General features: G+C 38.0%; 4 protein-coding genes across 4 annotated transcripts; 2 read left to right on the forward strand and 2 right to left on the reverse strand.

The window, feature by feature from the left end:
* Positions 1-5,655: 5,655 nt before the first annotated feature.
* On the reverse strand, positions 5,656-6,602 carry LOC120291252 (glutamate receptor 1.4-like). The gene is made up of 2 exons (XM_039308367.1): positions 6,226-6,602; positions 5,656-6,140 (listed from the first exon to the last, which is right to left on the reverse strand). Exons 1-2 carry the CDS (start codon positions 6,514-6,516, stop codon positions 5,778-5,780), a joined length of 654 nt encoding a protein of 217 aa, XP_039164301.1. The 5' UTR covers positions 6,517-6,602; the 3' UTR covers positions 5,656-5,777.
* A 687-nt stretch (positions 6,603-7,289) lies between these two features.
* On the reverse strand, positions 7,290-9,155 carry LOC104430429 (glutamate receptor 2.3). Its single transcript, XM_018867109.2, has 2 exons — positions 8,948-9,155; positions 7,290-8,650 (listed from the first exon to the last, which is right to left on the reverse strand). The coding sequence occupies exons 1-2, from the start codon at positions 9,153-9,155 to the stop codon at positions 7,290-7,292; spliced, it is 1,569 nt and encodes a 522-aa protein (XP_018722654.2).
* An 11,150-nt stretch (positions 9,156-20,305) lies between these two features.
* LOC104435959 (hydroxyproline O-galactosyltransferase GALT3) lies at positions 20,306-21,430 on the forward strand. The gene has a single exon (XM_010048684.3). The coding sequence runs from the start codon at positions 20,345-20,347 to the stop codon at positions 21,308-21,310; it is 966 nt and encodes a 321-aa protein (XP_010046986.3). The 5' UTR covers positions 20,306-20,344; the 3' UTR covers positions 21,311-21,430.
* Positions 21,431-22,475: 1,045 nt separating this feature from the next.
* LOC104435960 (mitochondrial outer membrane protein porin 4) lies at positions 22,476-27,445 on the forward strand. Its single transcript, XM_010048685.3, has 7 exons — positions 22,476-22,620; positions 23,372-23,444; positions 24,422-24,489; positions 24,984-25,094; positions 25,239-25,325; positions 25,725-25,933; positions 26,803-27,445. The coding sequence occupies exons 2-7, from the start codon at positions 23,396-23,398 to the stop codon at positions 27,101-27,103; spliced, it is 825 nt and encodes a 274-aa protein (XP_010046987.1). The 5' UTR covers positions 22,476-22,620; positions 23,372-23,395; the 3' UTR covers positions 27,104-27,445.
* Positions 27,446-27,774: the final 329 nt, after the last annotated feature.

The following is a 27,774-nucleotide window of genomic DNA, read 5'->3' on the forward strand; positions in this document are numbered from 1 at the left end:
AGCTCGGCTTCTTCAGATGTTTGTGGGCCTATCAGTGCGTCAACTCGTTCATTCTCCAAGAGCTCCGCAGCTGCTCCAAATGGCAATAGACAGACCAATTCTAATCACAAGTACTATATGGCAAGTCTTCGCTTTTTTAGCCGAGCCCCAACTCACAAAATTAAAAATATCGCTAGCTCATATGAACCGTTTGTTGCCTTTTTACATACTAATATGTGATTGTGAACCTCATCATATTTGTCAGCACTGTGAATGGTTTTATGTAGTGGCAGAGTGAGTGTACTTCCCCGCATCGTGTGGCTTGAGGGCGTGTGCAATGAATGACAGCACTGGAGAATCAACGAGAACTCACCTGAAGATAGAGCTTTCAGAGGCTGCCCCATGGAATTCCTAGGATGCAGAATCAACTTCAGGGGATGGTTAATGTGCGACGGCGAGGCATTCAAGTTAGAGATGGCCATGGTCATGCATTATTGGGCCATCTCCCCAACTGGTGACTCCATATCAAGAATCGCTCCAACATGGATATGATGAGGACGATGATGACTGTTTTGAGCCATCGACCAACCAAAGGAACTGAAGGCGTGTAACATCGCCGGCAAAATGAACATACTCACCATTTTCACCGAGGCCATTGTCAACTTCATAGTTCCACAAAGTATGGAGCCTAAGATCTCCAGCAAGTGTTCTTGAAAATGGTGATGATAATCGTTTTCCAAAAGGAGTGTTACGTCTCCAGCGAGTATTCTTCGAAATATCTGAAGCCAAATGGGAAAGAGTTGACAAATATCTTCAAGGTCTCAGCTTGTCGGCAAATAGAGGTACGGTCAGAGTCGTGTTTCCACCGTCAGTGTGTGAATGGGTGACTCTATGGTATCCAGAAGGCATCGCGGCTTATGGACTTCTATGTTGACTGACTGAAATCTGTTACATTTCAATTCAACAATCGAAAATTAGGACACGGTACTTCTTGGGAATTCTAAATAGAGCCCTCGAAGCAATTGGCATTTAAATTCCGTATCGGATAATAACACAAATGATTCTTAAATTTTGACCCAATATGAAAATGTGCGCCTATCCCTCCAATTTGATTGGCGGCTGCATATTACCACAAAGTCCAGCAAATTTGATGGTGGTAATGTTGACAAGTCGTCTTCAGGAAAGTCGAGTCTTACGTGTCCAGCAATTTTCTTCGAAATTTCTGAAGCCAAATGGAAAAGTTGGATTGTCAAGGTCTCGACAGTTAGTTGTTTGAAAGCTTGATTAAAGTCCGCTACGCCATTTTTAATAAGTTAATTCAAGATACTGATCTCATATGTCTAGCATTACTCTCAATACATTAGGTTTCACTAATTATCGTGGCTAACTTTTTCAATGTCTATTTCTTGAACTCATTTAAGGCTCTATTTGTTTTATGAAAAATGAATGATTTAATTTTTTTTTTCTAAAAATGATCTTCTTTATCGCTTGAAATAATTCACCCACAAAAGCGTTTCATTATTGATAACAATTTATGATTAAATTTATTCATGGACAACATACATATTTATTGGATTATATAAGCAATCTTGTTAAAAATATATATATATATTCCAAATTATTCATTTTTCGCAAACAAACAAAGCTTGAATGTATATTTGCCATCCAATCAAATCTTGCTTCCAACGTAGCTATTCTGTAGTTGATAATTTCTATAAGAATTGCAAGTTTCTATAATTGATGGTCAAAAAAGTGACCAGCAAATAGCAACTTCTTTGAAGACTTGTTAGTTAATAATTTACCAACTTTCATACGAATTCACCGAGGCTTATTTGATTTTTTGGTCAATTTCCAACTTCTCTAATAACTTTCCAACTTTTATTTACGTAAATTATCAACGCTTTATATTATCTTTTCTTATATGAAATTACCAACATTAATTTAAGTGACTAAACAATTTTTCTACAATTAAATCACTAATTAGTTGTATGCAATCTACTATTATTAAGTACTTTACCAACGTTTATAAGGTTGTTTGAAGATTACCAACCTTTCTAATAACTTATTTCTATTTGCGTAACTTACCTCCTTTTAAGTTTATCAACTCCTATCAATTTAGCAACCTTAATTTAAGTGACTTACCGACTTGTCTCCTATTAGGTTATGAACCTGCTTCGCCAATCTTTATTTGAGTCACTTACACACACACACACACACACACACACACACACACACACACACACACATATATATATATATATATATATATATATATATATTGTGGTTGTTTGTAAATTACTAAATTTTTTGATAAATTACTAACATTTATGTGCACAGTCAATCAATTTTTGTAAATCTACCAACCATAATATCAAATTACTAACCTTTATTTGAGTGATTTAATAATTTTTCTCGTATTAAATTACCAACTAACTTGATGTTACCACAACTCATTTGAGTGACCTATCAACATTTATTGAGCCGTTGGTAAATGAATATTAACATTGTCACAACTACCCTATTTTTAAGACCAGTTTGTCATGCAGAAGGGAGGAAGCACAGACAAAGCCAAGTAATCTAAGCGAGAAATAAATGCAGAACTAGACATAAAGAAAAGATCGAGGAGATGTTCCACTACGATCAAGGAGATGTCCAACTACGATCAAGGTGAAGAGAACGTAATCGCTTGGATCACACACTCATTGAAGTGTTTCCTGACCAAAGCTCTGCAAAGCTCTCACTTGAGTTAGGCTTAACGTTACAATCCAAATAATTAAAAAAAATCATGGTTAATTTGGTCCGTGCGCGACCCCCCTGAAGGGACTGGCTGTCCAAAATCCTCTTAGCCTAAATCTGCTTTACTCTCTAACCCAAAATTAATTCTTAAACTTCTTCAAGAAGATTCCAAAATGAGGAAACAAATCAACTACTAATCACCATAGACCGTTAGAAATTTAGTTTGGATGAATGTAAATTGTTGCAAGATAAAAAAGTTTAATCTTAATTTGAAGTATACTTTCCAAAAGACTTATGGACTGAAAGTTATTTCATATTGTTCGTTATTTAGTAGTGTATTGTCAATATCTATTTTATAGGATGTATGAGCTTAATTAGAACTTAATAATAGGAACGTGAGGTCGAAAATTTTACAACAGTGAGAAATTATCAACAAAGGTTTCTTTCCTCTTCTACTGATTGATTAAGTTTAAGCATTGGACTAGAATATAGAGCAATGCAACGTTAGAGATCAAATCGACCAATCGAGCAGTTAAGATATCAACAAGCTAAATGCTTCAATGAAATTAAATTCTACGTATAGAGCTCACTTTCTTTTCTTTTCTTTTTTTTTAAGAAAGATTTTTTTGAGCTCTCGTGTCACAGAATCTCCATCCATTTAAAATAGTCATATGTGCTAAGTAATAATTGGCTTGAGGGGACGGAGAAGGACTTACAAAATACAATTTTGTACTGTATGCGGTATGCTCTCTTTAGGCTCGTCTTTACTTCGAAACTTGAGGGCCGCTAAGGACTATGGCGCCAAAACTCAGGCGTGACTTTGGAGTTACTTGCAGAAGTATCAGCATTTTGTCATCCTAATCATTGTGAAAACAAGCAACCGAATAATAAATAAACAAAATAAGAAAACAATTCAGACATTGAATTTACATAATTCAATAAATATGACCTACATCTATGGGACAGCAGCATAGAATTGCACCATAAGTCGAACAATATTGTTGATACCCAAGTTTACCCCCCGAAGCACGTATTGATCACGAAGAAGTTTTAAATGAAACGTCCCATTTTGATTTGTGAAATTATTGTAAAGCAGTTCTCGTGAAGGCTACTTAAGCTAAGCCTCGATGGAATTATAGGAGCTAAACTCACAGTTAATGGCTGAGAAATTAATTACCATGAGTCAGGCTATAAGGATGATGTGTTGAATTTGAAGATTAAGTAGGATTAACACTAAAATCCAAACAAAAATAACTGCTGCGAGAAATGTGCGTAGAAATAGGAAATGATTATTTGCTTGAAGGGTAAGCTACATGAGCATCATCAGCAAGTCAAGGAGTAGTTGCTAAAGTATAAGGACCTTCAGGGGGGGAAAGAAACACGTGGAGATTGTAAAGAGTGGTGCCCAAGAAGGGACAACCAACTAAGTAACGTCGGCTCCCTATAAATACCACAGTTTTTCCACTGAGAAGCCCTCTTGTGAAAAACACAACAATCATCTTTATTTTATCTTTATTTTATTGCTTCTTAGTTGTAGCTTTCAAGATTCCTATCGTTGATTAGATTCTAACGTGTATCTCTATTTGGTCCAGCATTGTTGATTAAATTATGGTGCTATTCCACAGCATCATTTATTAGATTCTGGTGTTGTGCTTATATCTAGAAGTATTGTTGTTGATTTGGTTCCATCTTTACACCTAAAGTAAGCTATGATGTTAATTAAATTCCGTCATAATTTGATTCCAGAGCATAGGCTACCTAACTATTTGTGCTCAGATTACGTCATTGATTAAATTTTGGACCTATTTGTCTTTGAGTCATTTGGGCATAAGTTGTTAGAGTTAGATATACAAGTTGAGAATAAAACTCCATTTGGCATTTGACATTCTCTGTCCAAATTTAACACAGAACTTGAGTCTTCTATAATAAAACCAAAACGTAGTGTTTGGTAAAAAGTTATTCACTTGAATCAAAACTAGTGAAATAGATATAATGGAAATCACAATCATATTCGAGATTATTCAAGCACTCAATTTTGGTCAACCTCCCATTATACTAAATAATTCACATAGTATTTAACCATACAATTCCTAAACAAATATAACTTATTGCCAAGCACTCGGTGAAATGGCGCTTCAACCAATTCCTGCGGCCAAAAATTGGTTCTATGAAAGAAACACAACTTCCAAGATGTGTATGAAAGAAAATCCAAATTGACCGAATCAACCCAAGTTGACCGAATCAATGTTCAAGTCAAAGTCCATGCATAAGAATATCCAAGTTGACCGAATGCATGTTCCAGTCAAAGTCCATGTTGGACTATCCAGTTAGAGAACAAAGACTCCAATATCCTGAAATAATTGCCGCCAGCTTCAACAAACTTCTATCCAAATACAAGGTCCAAGATTGACTTTCCATTATTTATCGTCCTTTCAACCTAGAAAAAATTTCCGAGTTTATCTACATACTTTATTAGGGTCGGGATTCATCTGATGGATTCAAACTCAAGACATATTTTAATACTAATTGTCTTAGTTTGAGCAACATGAAAATTGTACTCTTATTGCTGATTTATATGTATCCAAAACGTGATAGGTTGTAGTATAAATAAGATTGCTTGTCACTTTACTCTGTTTTAACCGATTTACCATTTCTGAGATCCTAGGTTGGGCTTGTAGGCTTTTTGTCTGGCATAGGATGCACAGAAATTTCATTTTAGATTGGTCTCTTAAATGTTTGCTGAATAGAAACCAACCCTTAGTTGAAATGATAAAACAATAAGCATATGTTCTCGTCATTTCTTTTGCACCTGTATTGACAAAAATAAAGCAAAAACATACGTAAGATTACTGACATTTCCGACTGTTAATTTTGCGGAAGTAGTTACAAGAGGGACTTATTCTAATTTTACACACCTTCAGAGTTCAAACAAGATTTCTCTCTTCATCCCTACAGCTAAAAAATCCTAAGAAGCTTCAAAGTTCCTGGTATGTTGCCACATATAAGCACCACGATATTGGTCGGCATCTACATCACTTAAGGACCTCACATTTTCTTCCAAGTCAATAGGAATATCTTCTGATGTGTTTCGAACCAGTTCTTCTTGATGGGATATCACTAACTAGCGAGAACTTCTCTTCAACAGGTTTATCAGCAACATCGTGTTTTTGCAAAGTGGTTGATTCTTTCTTCATATATTTACGGGATGCTATCGCAGCTAAAGCTGAAGTGATGCCTGTGATAAGGAAGAGACCACGGAAGCTGTATGAGTCAAGTCTGGCAACTTTTGCTGCAGAATCTTGATTTGTGTATAAAGAATGATTTTGAAACCAGTTTTGGCTTATCAAGTAGAGTTTTCCCTCTTCTCTCATTTTTGCTATTGCTGCAGAAATGTCAGGGACTAAAGGTGACCCCTTGGGAAAAGCCTGCATAAAAGGGCCTAAGAATCATTAATTGGATCGATCCCAATAAGTTCACTCAAATGTATAGAGAAAAAAGAAAGAGACTTACAAAGCCAAATCCTTCGGTGCCATAGAGTGAGGTCTCAACCGTGGTGTATTGATCAGAGTACTTGGAAAGAAAGAGCTTTACATAAGGAATTTCATCAATAATTGCTGAGATACCACCTTTTTGGCTTTCATCTCTCAGAGCATTTGCATAATCTTCCACCTTTCTCAAAGGGTAAGAAGAGTGCTTTTTGAAGGGTAGATCGATCAGAAATTTCTGGTCAGCTGGACTGTTGAAAGGGAGAACGATAGATTCACCTTTGGGCATGGACTGAAGCTGATGAACTGTTAGCATTGAGCTTAGGTTTGCAGTGTAACTGGAAGTTAATATTAGAACTACAAACAGCCATACAATCACCACAACTTTGGACCAGTTGCTGATTAATTTTTCCCCTGCAAATCATGAGATTACAATTTAGCTTCATACTATATCAAGTCACACCGTCATTGTACAACAGGTGTAAATGTCTGAGAGATAATGGTCCACTTGAACATTGAAAACGTATGGAGAGAGATCGTACTCTGTGCAAAAAATAGTGTCGAGAACGAAAACCACATTACTATCCCAATTTGTCGAGCTAATGGTCCCTTGAATTCATCGTTGTCATTGTGCTCAATTGTCCACACTACAAATCCAGTGAAGACAAAGAAAGCACCTATGACTAACCATAGATCCACTGTGAGAGGCTTAAAAAATATCCACGTGTTTGTGCTTCGTGATGTCTCAATAGGCACAATCATCGCTACTCCAGTTTCTGTGAAAGGCATTGTGAAGTCCACATACAACGATCTATTTGCTGTGATGGTTATATCACCCACCGCTGCATCATAGTGCTAGTACAAATTCCCAAGGACCCAAAAGAAATGGTAAGTAGATATCATAAACAAAGGATAGAAGCACACAAACACATGCACTTGCAAATGTCATGTTTTGTTCAATGATTAAACTGTCATGTCTATGTACTTGGATGTGGCGTTTGTGTGGTGCCATTCATGCACGGAAGCAGAGCATGTCATTTTGTGGTTGCATACTTGAAAAGCAGACAATACTTGAAAAGCAGACAATCCTCAAGGTATACTAGGTTCATGTAAGATCACCTGACGGTAAACTTGGTATATCAGATTGTCATAATAGCTTCCACCCATCAATATGTTTGAATTTGTAAACGGGATGAAGTCCAAAGTTACTCCATAGGGCAACATATCAATTGCAGCCTTGAACACATCTATGCAGAAGCCTGTTACCGTTGTCGCATTTGTCACAGGATCAAGTTCCACTCCCACCAATTCTTTAAAACCTACTTTAATTGGAACTCCAATTCTCAATCTCTTCCCAGCCTTTGGCATAATCCGTTGAACTTTTGGTATGGCCAAGGATGATCCAGGCCATCCAATAGAGCCCATGTCTCTCACAGAGGGTGATTGAACTGCAACAGTAGACCTATCTAGCTTCGTTGTTATCTCATTAAATTGGGTCCAAAATCCGATTCGCTTGACTCTTCCAAAAACATTCACTATTTCAAATGCTAGCGGTTGTTGCATCTGTCCATTCTTAAGTTGAATTTCCCCACTCAAACCTGTGAACTTGGCACGTAGAATTGTGCGGACGAGATCGGATCCTGTTGGTCTCGGGGGAATGGCAGCCAGATGAGCAAACTTATTTGCAGAATCTTTGTTCTCTATAGAAGTTGTAGCACCTAAATGATGTGCTGCTGTGGCTAAAGCCCAGACAGAATCATAAGCCCATAAGCAATACACATTTACTTCAGGAATTTGATGATGCTGGTTTGTGAAAAAGCTGTTCCTCCACTTCAATGAGAAGTTATGAAGCCGCTTTGAGGGTGGAATATAAGGTCTAATTCCAATGACTCCTTGCATCGAGTCTAAAGCCGACTGATCCATCACAGACAGCTCGTTTGCTATCCCATCAGTCACAATCCAACCATAGCCTGTACTCATCATTCCCAACTCATTAACCTTAATAAAAAACCGAGATGCGAGGGAAGGAGACATGTGGACGATGAATATATTGGCAGACAGAGCCATCAGTCGATAAAGTTGGGCTTCTACATATATGTCCCTGGCTTGTGGTGGAATGACGGTTCGATGCGCTACACGAGCATTGCCTTCATGTAATGCGAGAAGAAGATCGGGTATGATTCCATTTCCATAGGAACTGTCCTCATGTATTATGACCAATTCTCTCCACCCGAATTTTTTAACCAGAGCAGCAATGGCTCCAACCTGGGAGTTATCATTAGTTGTCATTCGGATAAAGTTTGGATTTTTCTCTCTGGACAAGGATGGGCAACTGGCAGAAAACGAGATGATAGGCACTCTATCTCCCAGTTCTCCCAGAAGCTCGGCTTCTTCAGATGTTTGCGGGCCTATAAGTGCCTCAACTTGTTCATTCTCCAAAAGCTCCATAGCTGCTCCAAATGGTAATAAACAGATCAAATCTAATCACAAGTAGTAGATGGCAAGTCTTCTCTCATTTAGCTGAGTGCCTAATCACAAAATGAATATATCGCTGGCTCATACAGACCGCCAGTCGCTTCTTTACACACGAATATGTGATTGTGAACCTCGTTATGTTTTTCAGTACTGGACTGGTTTTATTTAACGGCAGAATGAGAGTACAATATAATCTCCATTTTCTCCGCACTGTGTGGCTTGAGCGCAGATACGTACAAAGAATGAGGGGCAGAGAATCGATGAGAACTCACCTGAAGATAGAGCTTTAAGAGGCTGTCCCATGGAATTCCTAGGATGCAGAATCAACTTCAGGGGATGGTTATTTTGCGAGGGCGTGGCATTCAAGTCAGAGATGGCCATGGTCATGCATTTTTGGGCCATCTCCCCAACTGGTGACTCCATATCAAGAATCACTCCAACATGCATATGATGATCAGGGTGATGGCTGTTTTTAGCCATCGACCAATCGATGGAGTTGAAGGCGGGTAACATTGCCGACAAAAAGAAGATGCGCATCAATCTCTCCAACTCCATCGTCAGCTGCATGCTTCCGAACCAAGTTTGGAGCCTAATATCTCCAACAAGCGTTCTTCATAACGGTGACGGTAATCGTGTTTTTTCAAAGTCGTCTTGCGTCTTCGGCGGGTATTGTTAGAAAATGACTGAAGCCATGGGAAAGGGTCGACAAATATCTTCAAGGTCTTAGCTTGTTGGCATATAGTGGTACGGTTAAAGTCGTGTTTCCACGGCAGTCGGCGTATGTATGGGCGTGTCTATGGTTTCCACCCTAGAAGGATCTAGCCTCATGGACTTTTCACCATCGAACTTAAAATAAAAAAGACAACCGTTCATACTGCATAGGAAATACCAATACTTTCCAGGAGTCTTTGTGTTGGGTTAGACATTCCAACACGTATCCAACAGTGTTTGACATTCTTTGACACTCGATTAATACATGTTGAAAAATCCGACACTTGATTAACTCTCCCGACACTTTGGAATTCCGCAACATGATTTCAACACGCATAAGGTCAATTTTAAATTTTTTTAATAAATGATGGGTTAAAATGTAAATATATAAGAAAATAAAAATAATAAAGGAGAAAAAAAGAAAAACTTAGTCCTCTCTTCTCTTCCAGCTCTCACTTCTCATTACACACAATTCAATTCTCAAGTTTGTATTTTTTTCTTCTTTTCTTTCAACACGCTCTAACACATGAGTCCAAAATGTGGATTTTTTTTTTTATTCCTCCAAGTTTTCTGGATTATTGGAGTGGAGTTAAATTTGTCAAATTGAAATAATTAATAATATTAACAAATGGTAGATTAATTTTTTTAATGTAAAATCATTTTAGGCTCTTTATTATTTATTTGTTTGTGCATTTATAATAATTTATTGTGTTTCTATAAAATTATATATTTAATATACAATGTGTCATAACGTGTCAAAATTCTCTATTTTTTTAGAAATGACATATTGATGTATCGGGTCGTGTCACGTGTCGAGTGTTAGTATCGGTGCTACTTATCATATGGTGTTGTTGAATGATTGAGATTTGTTGCATTTCATTCCAATTGTGACATCCATGATTTGGGCCTTGATCAGCCTAAGAAAATAGCCATTGAACCAATTATAAACTCGGCCATGTGTTAGTAGCGAACCTCGACCCGAATAAGATAGTTGATCGTGGATGAACGCGAAAAATCTTCACACAATAGCAGAAGTGTCCATATTAGCTTAACTCTTAGGATTGCCAAAATAACTTTTGGAAGTCTGTAATTTAATGAAAGAGACATCTTGGCCTTAAATTAGTCAAACCTTCTAGAATGAGTGTGAACAAGTGTGAAAAACATTAAATGAAGATAATGAGTATAGATTCTTATGATGTGTCACAAGTAATTAATGAAGGGGGTGACTCATGACCTAAGAGAATGATAGCAAGTCTTGCAAGCAAAGTAGGGCATCACCTCTCCTTTATAGACTTGCCACATTGAATTTCATAGGTTTTGACTTCCCAGTTTTTTGAAACCGCTGGACCTTTCCCACTTTCTAATTTTATAGAGCTCTTTCTAGTTTGAATTTGAGAAACTTCCTTAATGAAAGTTTTTCAAAACACTTTTGGCCTACAATATACTTAAATTTCATATTTTTTGAGGTAAAATGGTTAGGACAAAGGCCCAATCATTTACCATCTGAAATCTGCTCGGAGTAATAGAAACAATAAACATATTATCTTCTCGATTTTTTTATAAAATTTTCCCTTTTGAATTTGGACATATTTTTTCATAAAACTTTAGAGGACATACATGCCTACAATATATTAAAATTTTAAATTTTTTTGTAAGGATTTAATGATGAGAAAAAGTATCGTCCCACTGAGATCGATGATTAATAAACTAATTAAATACTAAAATAGATTAATTCTAAAATTTATCTAACAAATCAAAATATAATTTAGAATAAATTAAAAACAAAACTTGAAGACTAAATACAGTAAAATCAATCAGATAAATATGTTAGAGCATCTGATTTCACCATAATCACTAGATATGAATTTCATATTATTGTGAATACAAGAACGATATCAAACATGTGATAGCGGAATTTCCTAATCTATTTACTATCATATCTCTAGGTATAGCAAACATACTCAGCTTATTAATCTACTATATCTCTATGTAAATTAAAATAAACATGAGTGCCTTAAAAATTATGAATATTCCCAGTTTACTATGAGTCTTTTGGATCACCTTATCATCGAAAACTACACAAATAACGCGGTATATTTCTATCCACGTTTAATTCATGGTTATACATTATTATGGGCAATTGCGTATTATCACTTCTCAGTCTCAAACATGCACATCGGATCATTCAAGTGGTGGCCAGTCACTCAAAAGCATTAAACACAATAATATATAACTCACATGAATGAAATCAATTGTAAAACAAAAAAATCATGAAATTCATATCATCATAGTTATATTATATCGTAGCCCTAACAAAAGAAAATTAGAACATAGTATAAGAATAAATAAAAATATAGATCAAACCCAGCATCTTGAACCAAAGAACAAGAATTATGTCACCACTTTTGTCTTCTCTTCAAAATACTTGAAAAACTCTCAAAAAAATGAAAAAATGATCTAACCCCAAAAACCTAGCTTCTCTCTCCCTTTCCATGTTCTCATATTTATAGGATATATCCAAAATATCTATATCTCAACGCTTGCAGATAACATTAGGGAACAAAATCAAGAATTTCCCGATTTAATATCCATCTTCCACTGTTGCTTTTATTTAAAATCCTGATAGTTGTCATTCTTTTCCTTATATTCTCCATATCTCATTATTCTGCATAAACAAGGAAAATTCAAATAATCAGAAGTAAATCCAAATTTTTTCTCATAGATAATGCATTAATTGTTGCCTAAAATAGGTAAAATAACTCTATTTTTATAGAGTTATCAGGATTTGTATGTCGAAATGAGTTTTTCTCTATAGTCATTGGATCTGCTCAACTAACGAATTGTTGGATTATGTTCAGTAATTTGCTACTCTTTCCACGGCTGAATTAGACTTAGCTTTCTTCATAAAAAAAATGTTATTTAAGATCTTTTCGACAACATATTAAAGTTTTGTAATTTTTCGAGCCATTTGATAAGGTAATGACATTGATTTCAAAAGTTATTTTAAATTGTTTTCACCTTAGAATTGGAGGGCCACACATCCAAATTTGGAGGGGAAAGGGCTGCATGCCCAACTTGAGGAGTAAGCCAATCTAGAGCTTTTTTTGCTTGAAGATGAGGATACATTAAATGCTCTTGAACTTTCGTGCGTCAATGCTTAATTAAGTCATACGCTTAGATGTCCTTCTAATGATTGTATGTAAACCACTGGGATTCGTCCCAGTGGTCCCCCTTCCAACATAGAAGGGGGAGGTGAGGGGTTCAAATCTCCACCTTCTCAGGAGGGATGGGGTGGGGACTCGTAAGTTTCAGGAGTGAGTTTCGACTCCCGCGTCTTGCAAGAGGCAAAGTGAACGTCTGAGAGTGAGTGTAGAATAGGAATAAAGTAGGACTGACAAAAAAAAAATGATTGTATGTGTCGCGACCAATTTTTCGGGGTGTGAACCACCTAAGGTTTAGCTAATGGATTGTTAAGCCTAGACTTAACTCGGGCCCTCCCAAGCCCATACCAATTCGCGACTTAGGTTTGAATTGTTAACATGCAATTTTTTTAATTAGGAGTCACCACTAATATATTTTTGGTCAGTCGATTAGAAACCCAAGTAAAATAATGAGAGATTCACTTTACTCCTACGAACCAGAGATTAGGGATACGGGGACTTGGTTATGTTAGATTTCTCTAACACCATTTCGGTACCTTTCTTTTTATTTTGAAAAATGTTTGGCAGGCAACTTGAATTGATTTTAAACTATCTCCATAACATGTGAGGTGTTCATGCAGGTGCGCAAACCACCAATTTAACACCCAAGAAATCAATTAAATAATGCAGGACTTACCTCCAAAGCTACGAAAGCATCTGCAATGTTAAATTAAAATCCATATCAATAACCCTAGATATGGTTTCTAATTAACAAGCAATTACTCAATTTTTGTTTCCTTTTTTTCAATGAATCCATATGCAATGCAATGCTTCTAATCTAATATGAAATGATATGGCGTCATAAACTATATGAATGAATAAGAATTTTTGTGATTTCTTAATGAACATGCAATAATTAAATATGCAATCTAAATGACTTAATTCTAATGACGTGCAATGCAATGCAATGCAATGACGTACAAAATTATTTCAACTAAAATGACATGCAACATGCAATTTAATATGCGAAGTATATGTCACGCGACATTTATTAAATGACCTAGTCTAATGATGGGCAATTTCTAATTAGAAATGAACCTAACAATAATCACTAAAATGACATACATTTTATGAACCTAATTCTATATGACATGCAAATGACATTTTTTTATTTTAAAAATGCGATCTATCCTAGAAATTGCAACTAATTTATCCTATGACAAATTTTATGAAATTTGAAATGATCTAGCTAGATTAAGATTCTATCTAATTTAAACTAGGGATTAAGTCATATTAAATCCTAATTTAAACTAAGACATTATCTAAATCTAAAATGAAATTTATCTAAAAAAGATGATCTAAATTTAAAATGAAACATGCAATTCTAATCTAATATGCACAATGATTTTTTTGTGTTTTTCTTTAAGAAATTGAAATTAAAACTAACACATAATTAAACATGCAATTCAAATAAAAACTAACAACCTAAATGATTGCGCTTTCTTTTTTTGGATTTTTTATTTAAAAATTCATAAGAAGATTGCAATCTTATATGCAAGATGACAACAAACCTAATCCTAATTGAGATTTTTTTATTTTTTATTTTACGAAAATAAAATTTGACTCAACCAACTCGACGATAAAGAAATCAAACAAAAGATAAGATTGATATCCAAAATCGACGAACCATATCTCGCATTTGATCGAATTAGCCAAATTTTAAATTAAATCGCAAATCGAATTTCTGAGACGGATTGTCGATTTTTGAAGTGATCATGAGTCGGATTTGGACGCGAAAATCCGACTAAGAATCCCTAGCTTGAGGGACTATTTCATGTTGGAATCTCAATCAACATTTAAAGGGAACAATTTCACTAATAAAATAAAAAGGAAAGAAAAAAACAGTAAGTAAATAAATAAATAAAAACTAACTAATTTTCCCTTTTCCCTTTTCCTTTTTTTTTTTTTCTTCTTTCCTTCCACGATTTGGCAGCTTCGTGGAGGTCCACCGGGAGTTAATCGTCGGAGCTCCGGCGATGAGGACCATCAGCGAGCGGATCGGCAGCGAGCGGTGACGTCGCGAGGAGCAGCGGCAGGCGAGATCTCGGCCGGCGTCGCGGGCGCAGGTGCTCGGCTCCGACGGCAGGGCAGCGAATGGGACGGCAAATCGGGGAATCTGTTCGCGGTGTTGCGGTGGGCTCGGATCTGCAGGCGGAGAGGCTTCACGGGCGTCTGGGTCACAGATCTGCAGGCGGAGCGGCTTCGCGGGCGGATCGGGGACAGGCGGCGCAAGGCGGGGCTCAGTGTCGGGGGAGAGCTGGAGTGGTCGTCGGGTGCAGTGGGCTGCAGCAGAGGGCAGATCGGCTCGGCGGAGAGCTGGTGCGGGCTGCCGGAGGGCGGTGATGGCACGGCGTGGTGTCCGGCGAGGAGGTAGTCTGCTGTGATCGTTGATGCAGGGCTTCGGGGACAAGCGGTGGTGCAGACGCGGCGAGAGGGAGGCGCAAGCAATGCGAGCGCGGCTGCGCGGGCACAATCGTCGGAGGCGGCAGGTGGAGGCGTCGGCACAGGGGTGCGGTAGCACGGCTGGGTGAACTTGATGGCGAAGGTGCGGGCACAGTGGTGCGCCGGTGAGGACAATTCCACGGAGAAGAAGCACAGTAAATTTGCTTTTTACTGTGTCTTCTCTCTCCTCTCCTCTGCAGACTTGTACTCTTTGCTTCTGCTTTTTGCTCTCTTTTTTATCGAAAAGAAGCCCCCTAAAGCACGAACACTCTTCTCCCCTTATGTGGATTTTGACTCTTTTTTTCACCAAAGGAAAGAGCCCCCAAAAACCCCTCGCACGCACGGCCTTTTATAGTGAAGGGAATTGGATTTTCAAATTCTTCCTTGAATCAACCTTCGCAAATCTTTTTAACAAAATTCATCTCATATTGATAAGGATTCGAGATCAAGATGAAATTTTTCTAAATCCAAATCTTTTAAAGACAAATCGCAATATTTTTTTACTCATATACCCTATCCAAAAAAGATTCATATCTCGGAAAAAAAATTTAAAATATTATATTCCCACGAGATAATTTTTAATTATTAAACAAACACGGGCTTGGGCCAGCCTGCTCGCTTCGTGAGCCTGATCCATCTCATTCGAACTCATCCGCCACCGGTCCAATAAAATGCAAAAAATGCAAATAACAAAATAAATGCAACTTAAATCTATATGCTATGCAATTAATATTTTTTCAGGAATTAAATTAACCCCTAATTTTTAATCTGATAAATGACTATACGGGTAGCCAAAATTTAGGTGTCAACAGTATGTATTTAATGAAGAGGTAAGTCATATGGTTTAGGTGTCCCCAAAATTTTGTATGGTTTACTCATGTGTGGGTTAAGATGGAAGATAATAAACTAGCTTGTGCAACACATGATATGTGATTATTAAATGAAAGAAGAAGACCTTCGTCACATAACGTTGGCGACGATGCCTCATTCATGAGAATGGGATGTCTTAGTTGAGCTAAGATGCTTGGTTGAGCTTGGATGCCTCGGATGAGTTAGCCCCTAGGATGTCTCAGTTAAGCTAAGATGCTTTGGTCGAACTTAGATGCCTAGCTTGAAGCTGAATGCTTTGTTTGAGCTGAGATGCCATGGTTGAGCCATGATGTATGTTAATAAACCTTTTATGCATGCTTGTATATTTATTACTACTTGACTTGATGTGTTCATCAATAAACTGAAGGTAAGCATGCATGGAAGGTATACCAAAGGGATAGATATGTGTAGTCAAGGTGAAATAGTAATATTACTATTGATCAGTCATCAATATTGTAATACAAGTACTGTTCATGCTAGATTTGATGACGAGTTGCTGAGTCTTGGACTCATGCCTTATTTTTCAGACTTAATACAAGTACTATTCATGCTAGATCTGTTATGGGTTTGTACTTACTGAGTCTTGGACTCATGCCTTATTTTTCAAACTTGTAGGCAGGAAAACGTCACATCACGTTACTTTTGGAAGCTGCAGTCATGTTAAAGGAGATAGGAGTTTCCCCTGGCCTATGTGGAAACTTGTAGTATGATGTAAAAAGGAAAAAGAGCCCGTAGAAAAAGGGTTTGTAAATGAATTGTTGAAATATAAAGTAACGTGTTCTATTTCATGTATGTCTCTGTCTTCCGGTTGCTGTTTGTTTGGAGAGTTTATTTGTTCACGTTTCCGCATGTGTTTTAACAAGATAAAAAGAATCGGGACGACGATGAGTTTGGGATGTTGCGAAAATAACCCCTATTGTTGAAGACCTTGGAGATGGAGTTGGGGTCGTTACACCAACGATGAAATATTATAAGACATGATATTTTGATAGGAATTGGCATTTAGATTCCAAATTACGACAGGCACACTAAAACTGATTTATAAAATTAGTGTATTGAGTTATATGGTAGAATTTCGATAGTTCGTCAAATATGATTTAGTTGTTTGAAAGTCTAGTTAAAATCTACCACACTCAATAATAAATTAATGTGAGATGCTGGCCTTAATATGCGTAACATATTAGACGTAAGGTTTCACTAATTGTTGTGGCAAACTTTTTATCGCTATCTTCTGAAATAATTTAATATATGTTTGTCCCCTAATTAAATAACAAAAAAGCTTTCCTGATTCTGATGCAAATTCTAGGGATAATAACACAAACAATCCTAGAATTTTGGGTCAATATGCAATTTGGTTCATGAACTTTTAATTTGTTTAATGTAATCTATGAACTTTTGAAATATGTTCAATACAATCCTTGAACTGTATGAAAATATTCGCGCACTCTAAACCAATTTCATTCACCTTAGATATCTCTAAATTTAATTCAAGTTGGTTCCAAATTGAATTAGATCTATCTTCAAGCCATATTCAATAAATCACCACCTTGATCAGAAGTCTGATTCCTTATCAATTGTCGTCTCTCTGGAGCCCTCTCCGAGCCACGCTCAACCACCAAAGACATCTATGAGGCTCCAGCAATGCTCGAGCTTTCAAGAGGAATAGGATTGGTCACCACGCCCATATGAATCTCCACCATGTGAAATTTCTCCAAGGTCACATATATTGCTCATATAGTACTCGATTTTCCTTTGACACTTCTGTTTCCACCTAAACACTGAAACAAACCATTGTTCCAAGCCGTAGTCACAAACCAACTGGCTCGACCACTCTACTTCTACTGCATCTTCCGTTGTCTCTAGATGTCTAGCCTCAATCATCACTGAAACCACCGATCTTGGAACGGATCTCTTAAATTCACAGCACAATACACAAAAGCAATGTCATAAAGGCTCTAAGAATGACCCTCCACCAGGACACTTGCAAGTCATGGATTCACATATCCAGTTATTGCTACACTACCTGAATTATCATCCTCATAACACAATCGAACATTTGTTATCCCAAACAAAATTCGAAGAATCAATTTCACAGCTTCTTAATACATACTGATTAGCCGAGTACATTCTACTAGTAGCATGTGATGGATCAAATCAAATACTACCCATAATATATCTCAAACTGCCAAATAAAATTCAAAGGATCCATATTATAGCTCCCCGATGCATATCTGAGTTAATCTTATACATTATACTAAAAGCACGTGAAGGATCAAATCTAGTATTACTTATAACTTATCTCAAACTGCCAGTTGTACTACCATATGAAGCATGGGGGAGATGCTCTCCCTCCTTCATATATGCCATCCTTCGCGCAAAGTTGATCAAACTCTACAAAACATAACTTTAATCCTATGTCGGTCCTTAAGACCTTGAAGTTCCTTCTTGTTTGGTAGTCGATCATTGCCTTTCACTCTCTATGCTGACCAAACACCGAGTTCTTGTGTTTAATGAAATAAGCCTAAACTTTCCTCGAGTAGGCATCAAGTAAGGTCAACATCTATTTGGCACCCCCCCTTCAAGTGCACCTGAGATGGCCTCGACAAATATCTAGTCAACCATACCCCTATTTCGTTAGATTGTCCTAATAAAATGTAGCCTGTGCTTTTTGTCGACCGAACAATGTTCACCAAGCCTAGCTTTTCAAGTCGCTACTCACACAGAATACTCCATTCACAATATTCATGCTCCTCTCATATAGGTGCCCTAATTGCACTGGTCATTGCCTTCTTGGTCTAACTCTGTCACTGTCGATGAGATTGCAGTAGTTGAACTTGTGACTGTCCACTTTGAAGATAGTAAAAACTCGTAAATGTTTTTTAAAAAGTTACAGCACTTAAAAAATCGACTGAAAAGTTATATATCACATAAGTGATTAGAATAAAAGTTATAGTATTCAAGTGAGCGTTGTATAAAAGTTATAACACTTGTGATATCTTTGTCCTCCATCAAACTCTCTCTACTATTTTTATTATCATTGCCCCTCAACTTCCATTGTCATTCTTTTGAGAGCATTGCCATGAAAGGGAACAAGGTTTCCATTTCCATTCGAATGGCTTCACTCCCAAATAACCAAACACCCCCTAAGAGTTTGATAGAGCTTCTCTTCCTCTAAAAACCCTTTCTAGCATGGTAGAGAGAAAACGAGCAGTCATTAATTTATTATACGAATTTGAATTCGGTCTTAAAACTTCATTTGATCTAATGTAGTCCTAAATCTTTGAGTAAGATTGCAATTAAGTCCTCGTAGCCAAGTCTTATATGAAATTTCTTACGTGGCAATACAGTCATCATTGGCCAACCTATGTGTCACAACGTGTTACAACCGATGATTTGACTAGAAAAGATTTATTAATAATGCTGTGTTGTTTAATTTTCTGAAATTTCCGTTCTACTGCAAACATTACTTTTTATTGCTCACAAATGAAAAAAAAAAAAACATGTCAAGGGTCAGCTTAGTTTTGATTAAGAGGCCATTAGCCTTTTCCATAATTTAAATCAAATTCTCATCATGTGACTACCATCGGGATTCACTGAGAAGCATCGTCTACGCGTCAATGGGTTGGCTTCATTCTCAAGTAGGTTGAGCCCTACGTAAGCCGGATTTTATGGAACATTTCCTTCAAATTACAACACCACCTCCAAAAGTTCGTGCTAAATCTCACCTAAAACTCCGACAAAATAGTCTTCGTTACTTCAGATCCATCCAAACATTACTATCAAGAAGATTTCATCAATAATAATAGTTCACATGGAAAAAAATAAAAATAAAAATAAATTGGAGCCTTTTATATAATGAAAAAATTCATGTCCGTGAATAATTTTAATGCTACAATACCTTACTATATTGAATTATGACAATGTCAACAAGTTATCATCACATATACTTGTAAGGTGTTCTACGGAAACATTTCTAAGATGACCTTGTTGATTATGTAAGTCTAAAAAGGGAGGAAAAATAAAATGCATTGAATCCAATATTAGGCTCAATTCCACCACTGCCTTATTTATGCGCAAAATCTGAATTGCCTAACTTGGACCCCCATAAATCAAGTCAAACAAAAAGTTGGCAGCCTCAAAGTATCAAAATGACCAAAAACTCCTCACTTCCACCATCTTCTTCGCCTCGTAAGTTGTCTACCTTAGTGCAATTCAAGAGGGCGTGGTGGTAAAAATGAATAATTTTGTTCCTGCTTTAATATTTTCGCACGCACCCTTCTTTCTTAAAGAAGAAGAAAAGTCAAACAACACGGTAGACTCAATAGCAAGATATTGACCTAAAAATATGGGGGGCGTACCTAAGAAGTAAAGTCTTCAGTCACATGCGAGAGGCGCTCAACACAATATGAGGCTCAGCCGAGTTGGAATTCTTCTCCAAAATCGATTATGGCCATGGACGCCGCAAAATCCTTTGGGGGCCAACGCTTCATGATCGTCTCCCTCTTCTTGATCTTCTTCCTCTGCGTCTTGGCTTCGATCAATGAGTTCCGGTACGAGACGCTGTCGAAGTTCGGCCGGTGCGCCCTCTCCAACATCCCCCAGTTCAACGATTATTCTTCAGCCAACCTCTCGGTTGCAGACTCCTCCTCGTCCGACGACGAGATCCGGATACTCATAGGCATCCTTACGCTCCCTGACATGTACCACAAGCGCCACTTCCTCCGCATGATCTACGGGAGTCAGTCTCCCGCCGGGGCGCGGATCGACGTGAAGTTCGTGTTCTGCAACTTGACCAAGGAAGACCAGCACGTCTTGGTGGCGCTGGAGATCATGCGGTACAACGACATCATCATTATGAATTGCACGGAGAACATGAACAACGGGAAGACGTACTCGTACTTCTCTAGCCTGCCGGAGATGCTCAAGGGCGAGGGCCAGCCGTACCCGCCTTACCATTACGTGATGAAGGCCGATGACGACACTTTCTTTAGGCTGGAGAAGCTCGTGGCGTCGCTGAGGCCGTTGCCGAGGGAGGACTTGTACTACGGCTTCGTGATACCATGCCACAGCATGGACCCTTTCGTTCACTACATGTCCGGGATGGGCTACATGGTTTCGTGGGACTTGGTCGAGTGGATCAGCGAGACGGACATCGCGAGGAACCACACGGAGGGGGCCGAGGATCTCGTCTTCGGCTCATGGTTGCGGGACGGGCGCCGAGCCAAGAACCGGTACAATGCCAAGTGGGCCATGTACAATTATCCGGAGCCGAAGGACCCATGCCAGCACGAGTTCTGGCCAGACACGATCGCTGTCCACACGGTGAAGACGCCGGAGAAGTGGATCCGGGCATTGAAGTACTTCAACTTCACAAGTAACTTGAAACCCTCTAAATTATATCATATTCCTTAGGCAAGTCATGCTTGCTCATGCTCGCCATCACCATTTCCATTTTTGAGTTCATTCTTTTTTCTTTTTCTTTTTCTTTTTTTTGGTTACTTGATGATCAATACAAATCCTATTTTGGCGAAACTGTCATCTCTTCCTGCTCAAATACTTACTTCTTAGATCAATCGGAGAAGAACACGAAAATCGTACTCGTAAGCAGGCTCGCCATCCTTATTTCAATTGGCAACGGCGATCAAGTGGAAGATTTGAGATCGCAATTTCTGGCATTTTAATGTGTAGGGGAGGTATGCGCACACAAAGTTTTAAAATACAAGTATCCAACTACTGTCATGAAAGTTTCAGGAGAGTTGAGGGATTGATTGGACTGAAAGAGGCTTGGATTTGATCTTTCATCTTTGTGAAGAAGCTAATGTCTTTCACATCAGCAGTAGAAAACGCATAGCTTAAGGACAGTTTGAATCTGTGAATCTTTTATTCCAGACATCAATTTCAGAACCACTTCTCAGTATTTTTCCGGCTGACCGATCGGATATGGTCGCGGGAGGCCTCAAACGAAGTCTCCGACAGCTAGCTCCGGCCCCAATTCAGGAGCCTCCGAGCAGATCGGTTGAACATTTGATCGGGATCGTCGAAATGTATAGGTTAGAGTTATAACAAGAAGTTCTCCAAGTACCACATTTCCGTTTCTTGAAGATACTTATATATCGAATAGCGCGAATATATAAATTATTGTTAGTCCCCTCCACTTTCTGTTTATGCTGGAATTCTTATTTAAACTGAACTAACAATACGATTCATATTTCGATAATGGAGATAAAACAAATTAAGTTTGATTTTCTCTCAATCCGAAATTTGCATTCGATGTTAAATTTTTCTAGATGGAGCAAGTTATTGTACCTAATAGTCACCATTCGTCTATTTCCTTATTCATCGGTGTCTTATGTTATTAATTAAGTCAGTCTCTTTCCCCAATTTTTTTTGAACTTTTCCAATTTTTCTTTTCCTGATTCACATGCTTAAGGTAAGGTAAGCCACATTTTATTATTATTATTATTGGGTGCCAAATTTCTGGCCTGGCAGAAAATTTGTGGCCTGTTGCGCACAAGGCCGGGCTCCGACGCGAATAAACAAAAGACGAGGGGCATTTTAGCAAAACCTGTAAAGGACGATCTGATATAAGTGAAGAGCAGGAGCGGAGACGTCGACAGAGGAAGCTCACCAGCCCCTGTCAGATCTTGCCGAGGCGGCTTCTTCTCCGACGGTGCGCCCCCTCTCCTCCTCCGCCGCCGGCCGCCGCCGCTCCGAAGAAACAGGTTAGGTCGAAGCGGCCGCGTGGGTCGGATTCGTCTTTTGTTTTCATCGTCGGGTTTTGTCGTTCACCTAGAAATGAGAATGCATTGGAGCGCACGAATGAAGTCAATGGTTGCTGTTAGCGTTGCTCCGTCTGATGAAGGGGGCTTGTTCTTGCTTTTCCGATGATGGGTTTTTGGTTTTTCTACTTCTCTTGTCAATTGGCGTTGGTGTCGTCGGTCTTGGCCAAATGGGTCTTGCGGACATCAGATGCAAGGTGTGGTCTTTTGATTGGTTTTGGCTGAAAGTTAGTGAGCGAGCGGAAGTTGGTTTTGTCGACTCCTCTTCATCTGATTTAGTTGATAACCGGTCGTAGACTAATTGATGATGAATGGGTTCCTCATGTACTTCAATGAAATCGGTGTTTTGATGTCCGGAAAGAAAAGGAAGCTATAGTGAAATCGGGTGTCGAGGTCAATTTCGTGCCCATTTGGTATTGTTAGGGAGTGAAGGAAAAAGTTGTCATAGTGGATAAGTATCAAAGCATGTGAAGTAATAGATATTTCAGATTGCAGGGTAAAATTTCTACATTTCTGTTTGGTGGAGCAGTCATCACAATTGTGACTTTTGATGTGGGATATCTTTTTTCGTGCGTGTTATCATTCAATCCTAACGATAATCTAACGGTTGCTACTCATAATCCAATGCCTTTATTGAGGTTTTTTGATGTTTTGTGACTGGCATATGTTTCTTATCATGGTTTTTTTGGAGCAGGTTGTGCTTTCTTGCTTAATAAAGATGGCCAGTGGTCCAGCACCATTTTCAGATATTGGGAAAAGGGCAAGAGGTACAATTATTTTTTCGCAAACATTGTATTGATATTGACATCCTAACGTATCTTTAACTAGTAGATGCAATAAGCATCAGCTTGTCGGTCCTTCATTGTCTTCTGATGTCCCAGTTCATATTTGAGACAGATGCTCTGAAAGGAAAAAGAATTGATTCACGATATTGTTTCGCTTCCTCATTTTTTGTTGTTAAGGCTAAATGATCTGCTATTAAATAATTGATCTATTTTTTGTATTTGTACTTCTGTTCCTCGTGGAACTAAGGTGGATGGAGGTACTATTTTCTGTCACAATTTTTTAAGGGGTTGGTGAGATCAGGAATGCGATTTTAAGTAATAGTGTTTGCTACATGTTGACCAAGTTCATTGATTTAGAGAAATCTCTTGATGCATCATACCTAAACATCAATAATTACAGTCAAATGATACTTAACAACTACTCTGAATTTTCCGTTTATGAATCACCACTTATATGATTGATACTACAGTCGAATAACTATAACAACAGGTTTTTCCTGCTCATTCAGTGTGCATCTATATTGCCAACTTGTCTAATATTTACTTTAGTTTCCCTATCATCATTGGCCGAAAGGTCATGTTTTGAACAATCAAGAGGTACACCCGATGATTATTATTATGTGCTCCACGTCTCTTCTCAGCCTGTCCAAAACCAAAATTATTACTGTCTTGCTGTGAAAATTTGTTGTGCAAACCTTCATACCAATAATACATAATTAACTAGCAGACAAGAAGACGAGAGGCCCAGGAAAACCAAATGTTTTGATAGAAACATGTTGAAATTACTTGATGCACCACAAGTTGGTTCACATAGGACTTGATGACCTATTGCAATGCCATTAAATTCATGCCTAATCCCCCAAAATGCTGCCAATAACTCCTAGTGGTGTTCAGCTTTTAATCTTCCCTAATCTTTTCTGTGTTTTGGATATGGTTAACATTGTTAGTTTTAAATGCAGATCTGTTGACTAAAGATTATACCTTTGATCACAAGTTTACCCTGACTCTTCCAAGCTCAACTGGGATGGTGCACTCTCAACTTACTCTCTCTCTCTCTCTCTCTCTCTGTGTGTGGGGTAGGGTGGAAGGGGAGGGGGTGCTGGACACATGCTCTTTGTTTTGCCTTTTTCCTAAGCTAGACACAGTGTATAGCTTGAACAATATCATCTTATGAGGACCATCTAACTGCAATTACTTTCTGTGCACAACTTTCTTACACGTCTGTACAATGCTTGTAGAAAACTGAAATTTGGAGATCCCAAATTCTAGTTTAAGTAATTTGGACTAGCTATCGTCTTAATAACTCTTTTCATCTTCGCATGCTTGTTATTTGTGCTTATACAGAAAATCATGATATCTGAACATTTTAGAAATACATGCCTTAGTTGATTTCAAATTCTGAACATATTTGCATTGAATCGATTTTGAGTCCTTTGTTCCTGGGAATTGGTGTTGCAATTTCACCTATCTTAATCATTAAACTATTGAATGCTCTTATGGAGTTAAATTTGTGCATTGCAGGGACTTACAGCTACAGGCTTGAAAAAGGATCAAATTTTTGTAGGTGACATAAATACAGTTTACAAGGGTGAAAATACTACAGTGGATGTGAAAGTGGACTCATATTCGAATGTAAGAACATTGATGTTGCTCCCGGAACCTTTTTTTAACCCTTTTACTCCTTTTATTATAGCTAGTTAAACAACCATGCATAAACGCTTCTTTTATATTCTGGAATGATTGAATGTCTTTGTTTATGGATCTGCATTTCATCAGGTGTCGACAAAAGTGACAGTTTCTGGTGTCCTGCCAAGTACCAAAGTTGCCCTTAGCTTCAAAATACCGGATCACAAGTCTGGCAAGGTCAGTGATATGTCAGCTATATGATATTGACTAGCATCATGTGAGACTTTGCAACCTTGCATATATCTTTATTTCTTGCGGACTAGCATCTTTCCTCCAGTTATGTTTTTCAAATATATGGCCTTGTGTCTGGTTTGTTGGTTATCTGCTTCTGAGGCAGAATCTATGGTTGTCCCGCGTCCTTTGATTGTTCTGAATGTATTACATGACGTTTACTATTGTGTAGCTACCTCTATGGTCATACAAGATTAGATTGCCCAAATATTGTTCTAAGCTTGTATCCTTATGAACATCATTGTGGGGCATAAATTGGGAAAATATGCTGATTGGGAGGAGCTGTATATGTTGGGGGTAGATTATTGTCAGACATGAATCACTAACTCCATTATTGTACATCAGCTGGACCTGCAGTACCTCCATCATCATGCGGCAATTGATTCAAGCATAGGTCTGAACCCAACTCCTCTTTTGGAGGTTTCTGCAGCAATTGGCAGCAAGGACCTCAGTCTCGGTGGTGAAGTTGGATTCGATACTGCTTCTGCTTCTTTAACCAAATATAATGCTGGGATTGGCTTGAACAGGCCAGATTTTTCTGCTGCACTTCTTCTGTAAGTATGGTTAGGAGAACATATTTTGCTACATTAGGTATTTACTATTAAGTGTTCTACTATCAAATATGATGCACATAGAGTACTGCTACTTTAAATGCTCCAATGTTGTTGTCATATGTCTCCATCACTAGATGAATTGGTCTTTATTATATATGTGGGGTATCAATGGGTGATTACTTTAGACATAGTAAGCAAGCCGAATAACTCAAATACTTTAAATTGTTATGATAATACATCTAGATGAGGTTAGTATTCCTGCAACTCAAAAGAAAGCACAAGTGAGAGTTGATTTGGTTTCATTGTCTTCATGCAATAGATTATCGTACTGTTTTAGTTTCATTTTCTGCTTTCATTACTCCTTTCTGTTTTGCCAATGTGTTTCCATAAGTTTGCGATGGTGTTTGGTTTGCTTATATTAATTACTCGCAGAATATTTAACCAGCAAAATACCCTAAAATTGTGGCCCACCCTACTCTTTGAAAGAAGGCTTTGTTATTTGTGCATAATCTGCTAGTGTAGAAAGATGTATTCCTCAGTGAAGCAGGCCATAACAGTTTATAGTCAAATGGAGATATAACAATAGCAATAACAAAGGAAAGAAGGGGGAGGTTTACTTGCAGAATTAGTTTTAAATCAATATGTACCTGCAATGGATGAGATGTGGAATCGACAGTGAGTTTCCAACGCGTTCTCCTGGTGATGTGTATTATGTGCAGTAAGACTTAATTTTATTTGTTATAAATAAATAAGCAGACAAAGAATTTTGTGTGGTCTGTATTGAACATTCTCAGAGTTTATATATTTGTGCATTTAGATGATGCTTTATATAGCCTTAAACTGATCTATTGTTTGTTAAATTCTAATAGGAGTGACAAGGGGCAAACTCTGAAGGCCTCCTACATCCACTCGGTGGACCCTTTCCATGCAGTTGCTGCTGAATTGACGCATAGATTCTCCACTTATGAGAACAGCTTTAGCATTGGAAGCTCTCACACAGTTGATCCATGCACTGTTGTGAAGACGCGGTTCTCAGACAATGGAAAGTTGGCCTTATTGAGCCAGCGAGAATGGAGGCCAAAATCCTTCATTACTGTGTCTGCTGAGTATGACTCAAAGGCAATCAATGCAGCCCCCAAGCTCGGTCTGGCTCTTGCTCTCAAACCTTAAAAGCAGACAAAACATGTTGGTGCTGCTTAGCTAGTTGAAATTAAAAAAATTGTTGTTTTGCCCATTCTTTCGAGCCAGTAACGATTTTGTTCTGCCCAGTTCGTGCTGGGAAACTGACGAGGGATAATGCATAAAAGCTTCTAAAAGAACTATAGGGAAACAGTAACCCAATTTTGGAAAAGGTTCATAATCACAGATTATATTTTTCCATTGGAGTGTCAGGGCATCATACAAAGCCCGGGAAGACTATTCACAATTCAATTCATTTACCTCTTCACATTTGTCTCTCTTGTGCTGGATCATTTGGTTATGACATGATCAATCTTCTTTTGGCTCGGATAATATTCTTATCTTGTCGCTGCATTTCTCTAGTTGCTTCGTTGAGTTCACATTACCTGTCTATGTCCTCCCTTTGTTCATCTATCTGTTAGTAGTTTAGCATGCGGTTAACTTCCATCTAGTTCAGGCTTTCTTGTTCATCTGCAATGAGATGATTACACTTCACTGTACTGGTTTTAGCTTCAGAATTGCGAATTGCGAGCTAAGGTGTTTCCAGATTTAGTATTGGTAGGAGGGTTTTGACTTTTGAGTGATTCTTCTGAAAAGAAGCTGCACAAACGAAGAGGTTAAAGGTGTCATAAACGAGAGATGACCTCAGGGAATCTAGCCAA

The sequence above is a fragment of the Eucalyptus grandis genome, chromosome 3 (assembly GCF_016545825.1).
Source record: "Eucalyptus grandis isolate ANBG69807.140 chromosome 3, ASM1654582v1, whole genome shotgun sequence".
Taxonomy (NCBI): domain Eukaryota; kingdom Viridiplantae; phylum Streptophyta; class Magnoliopsida; order Myrtales; family Myrtaceae; genus Eucalyptus; species Eucalyptus grandis.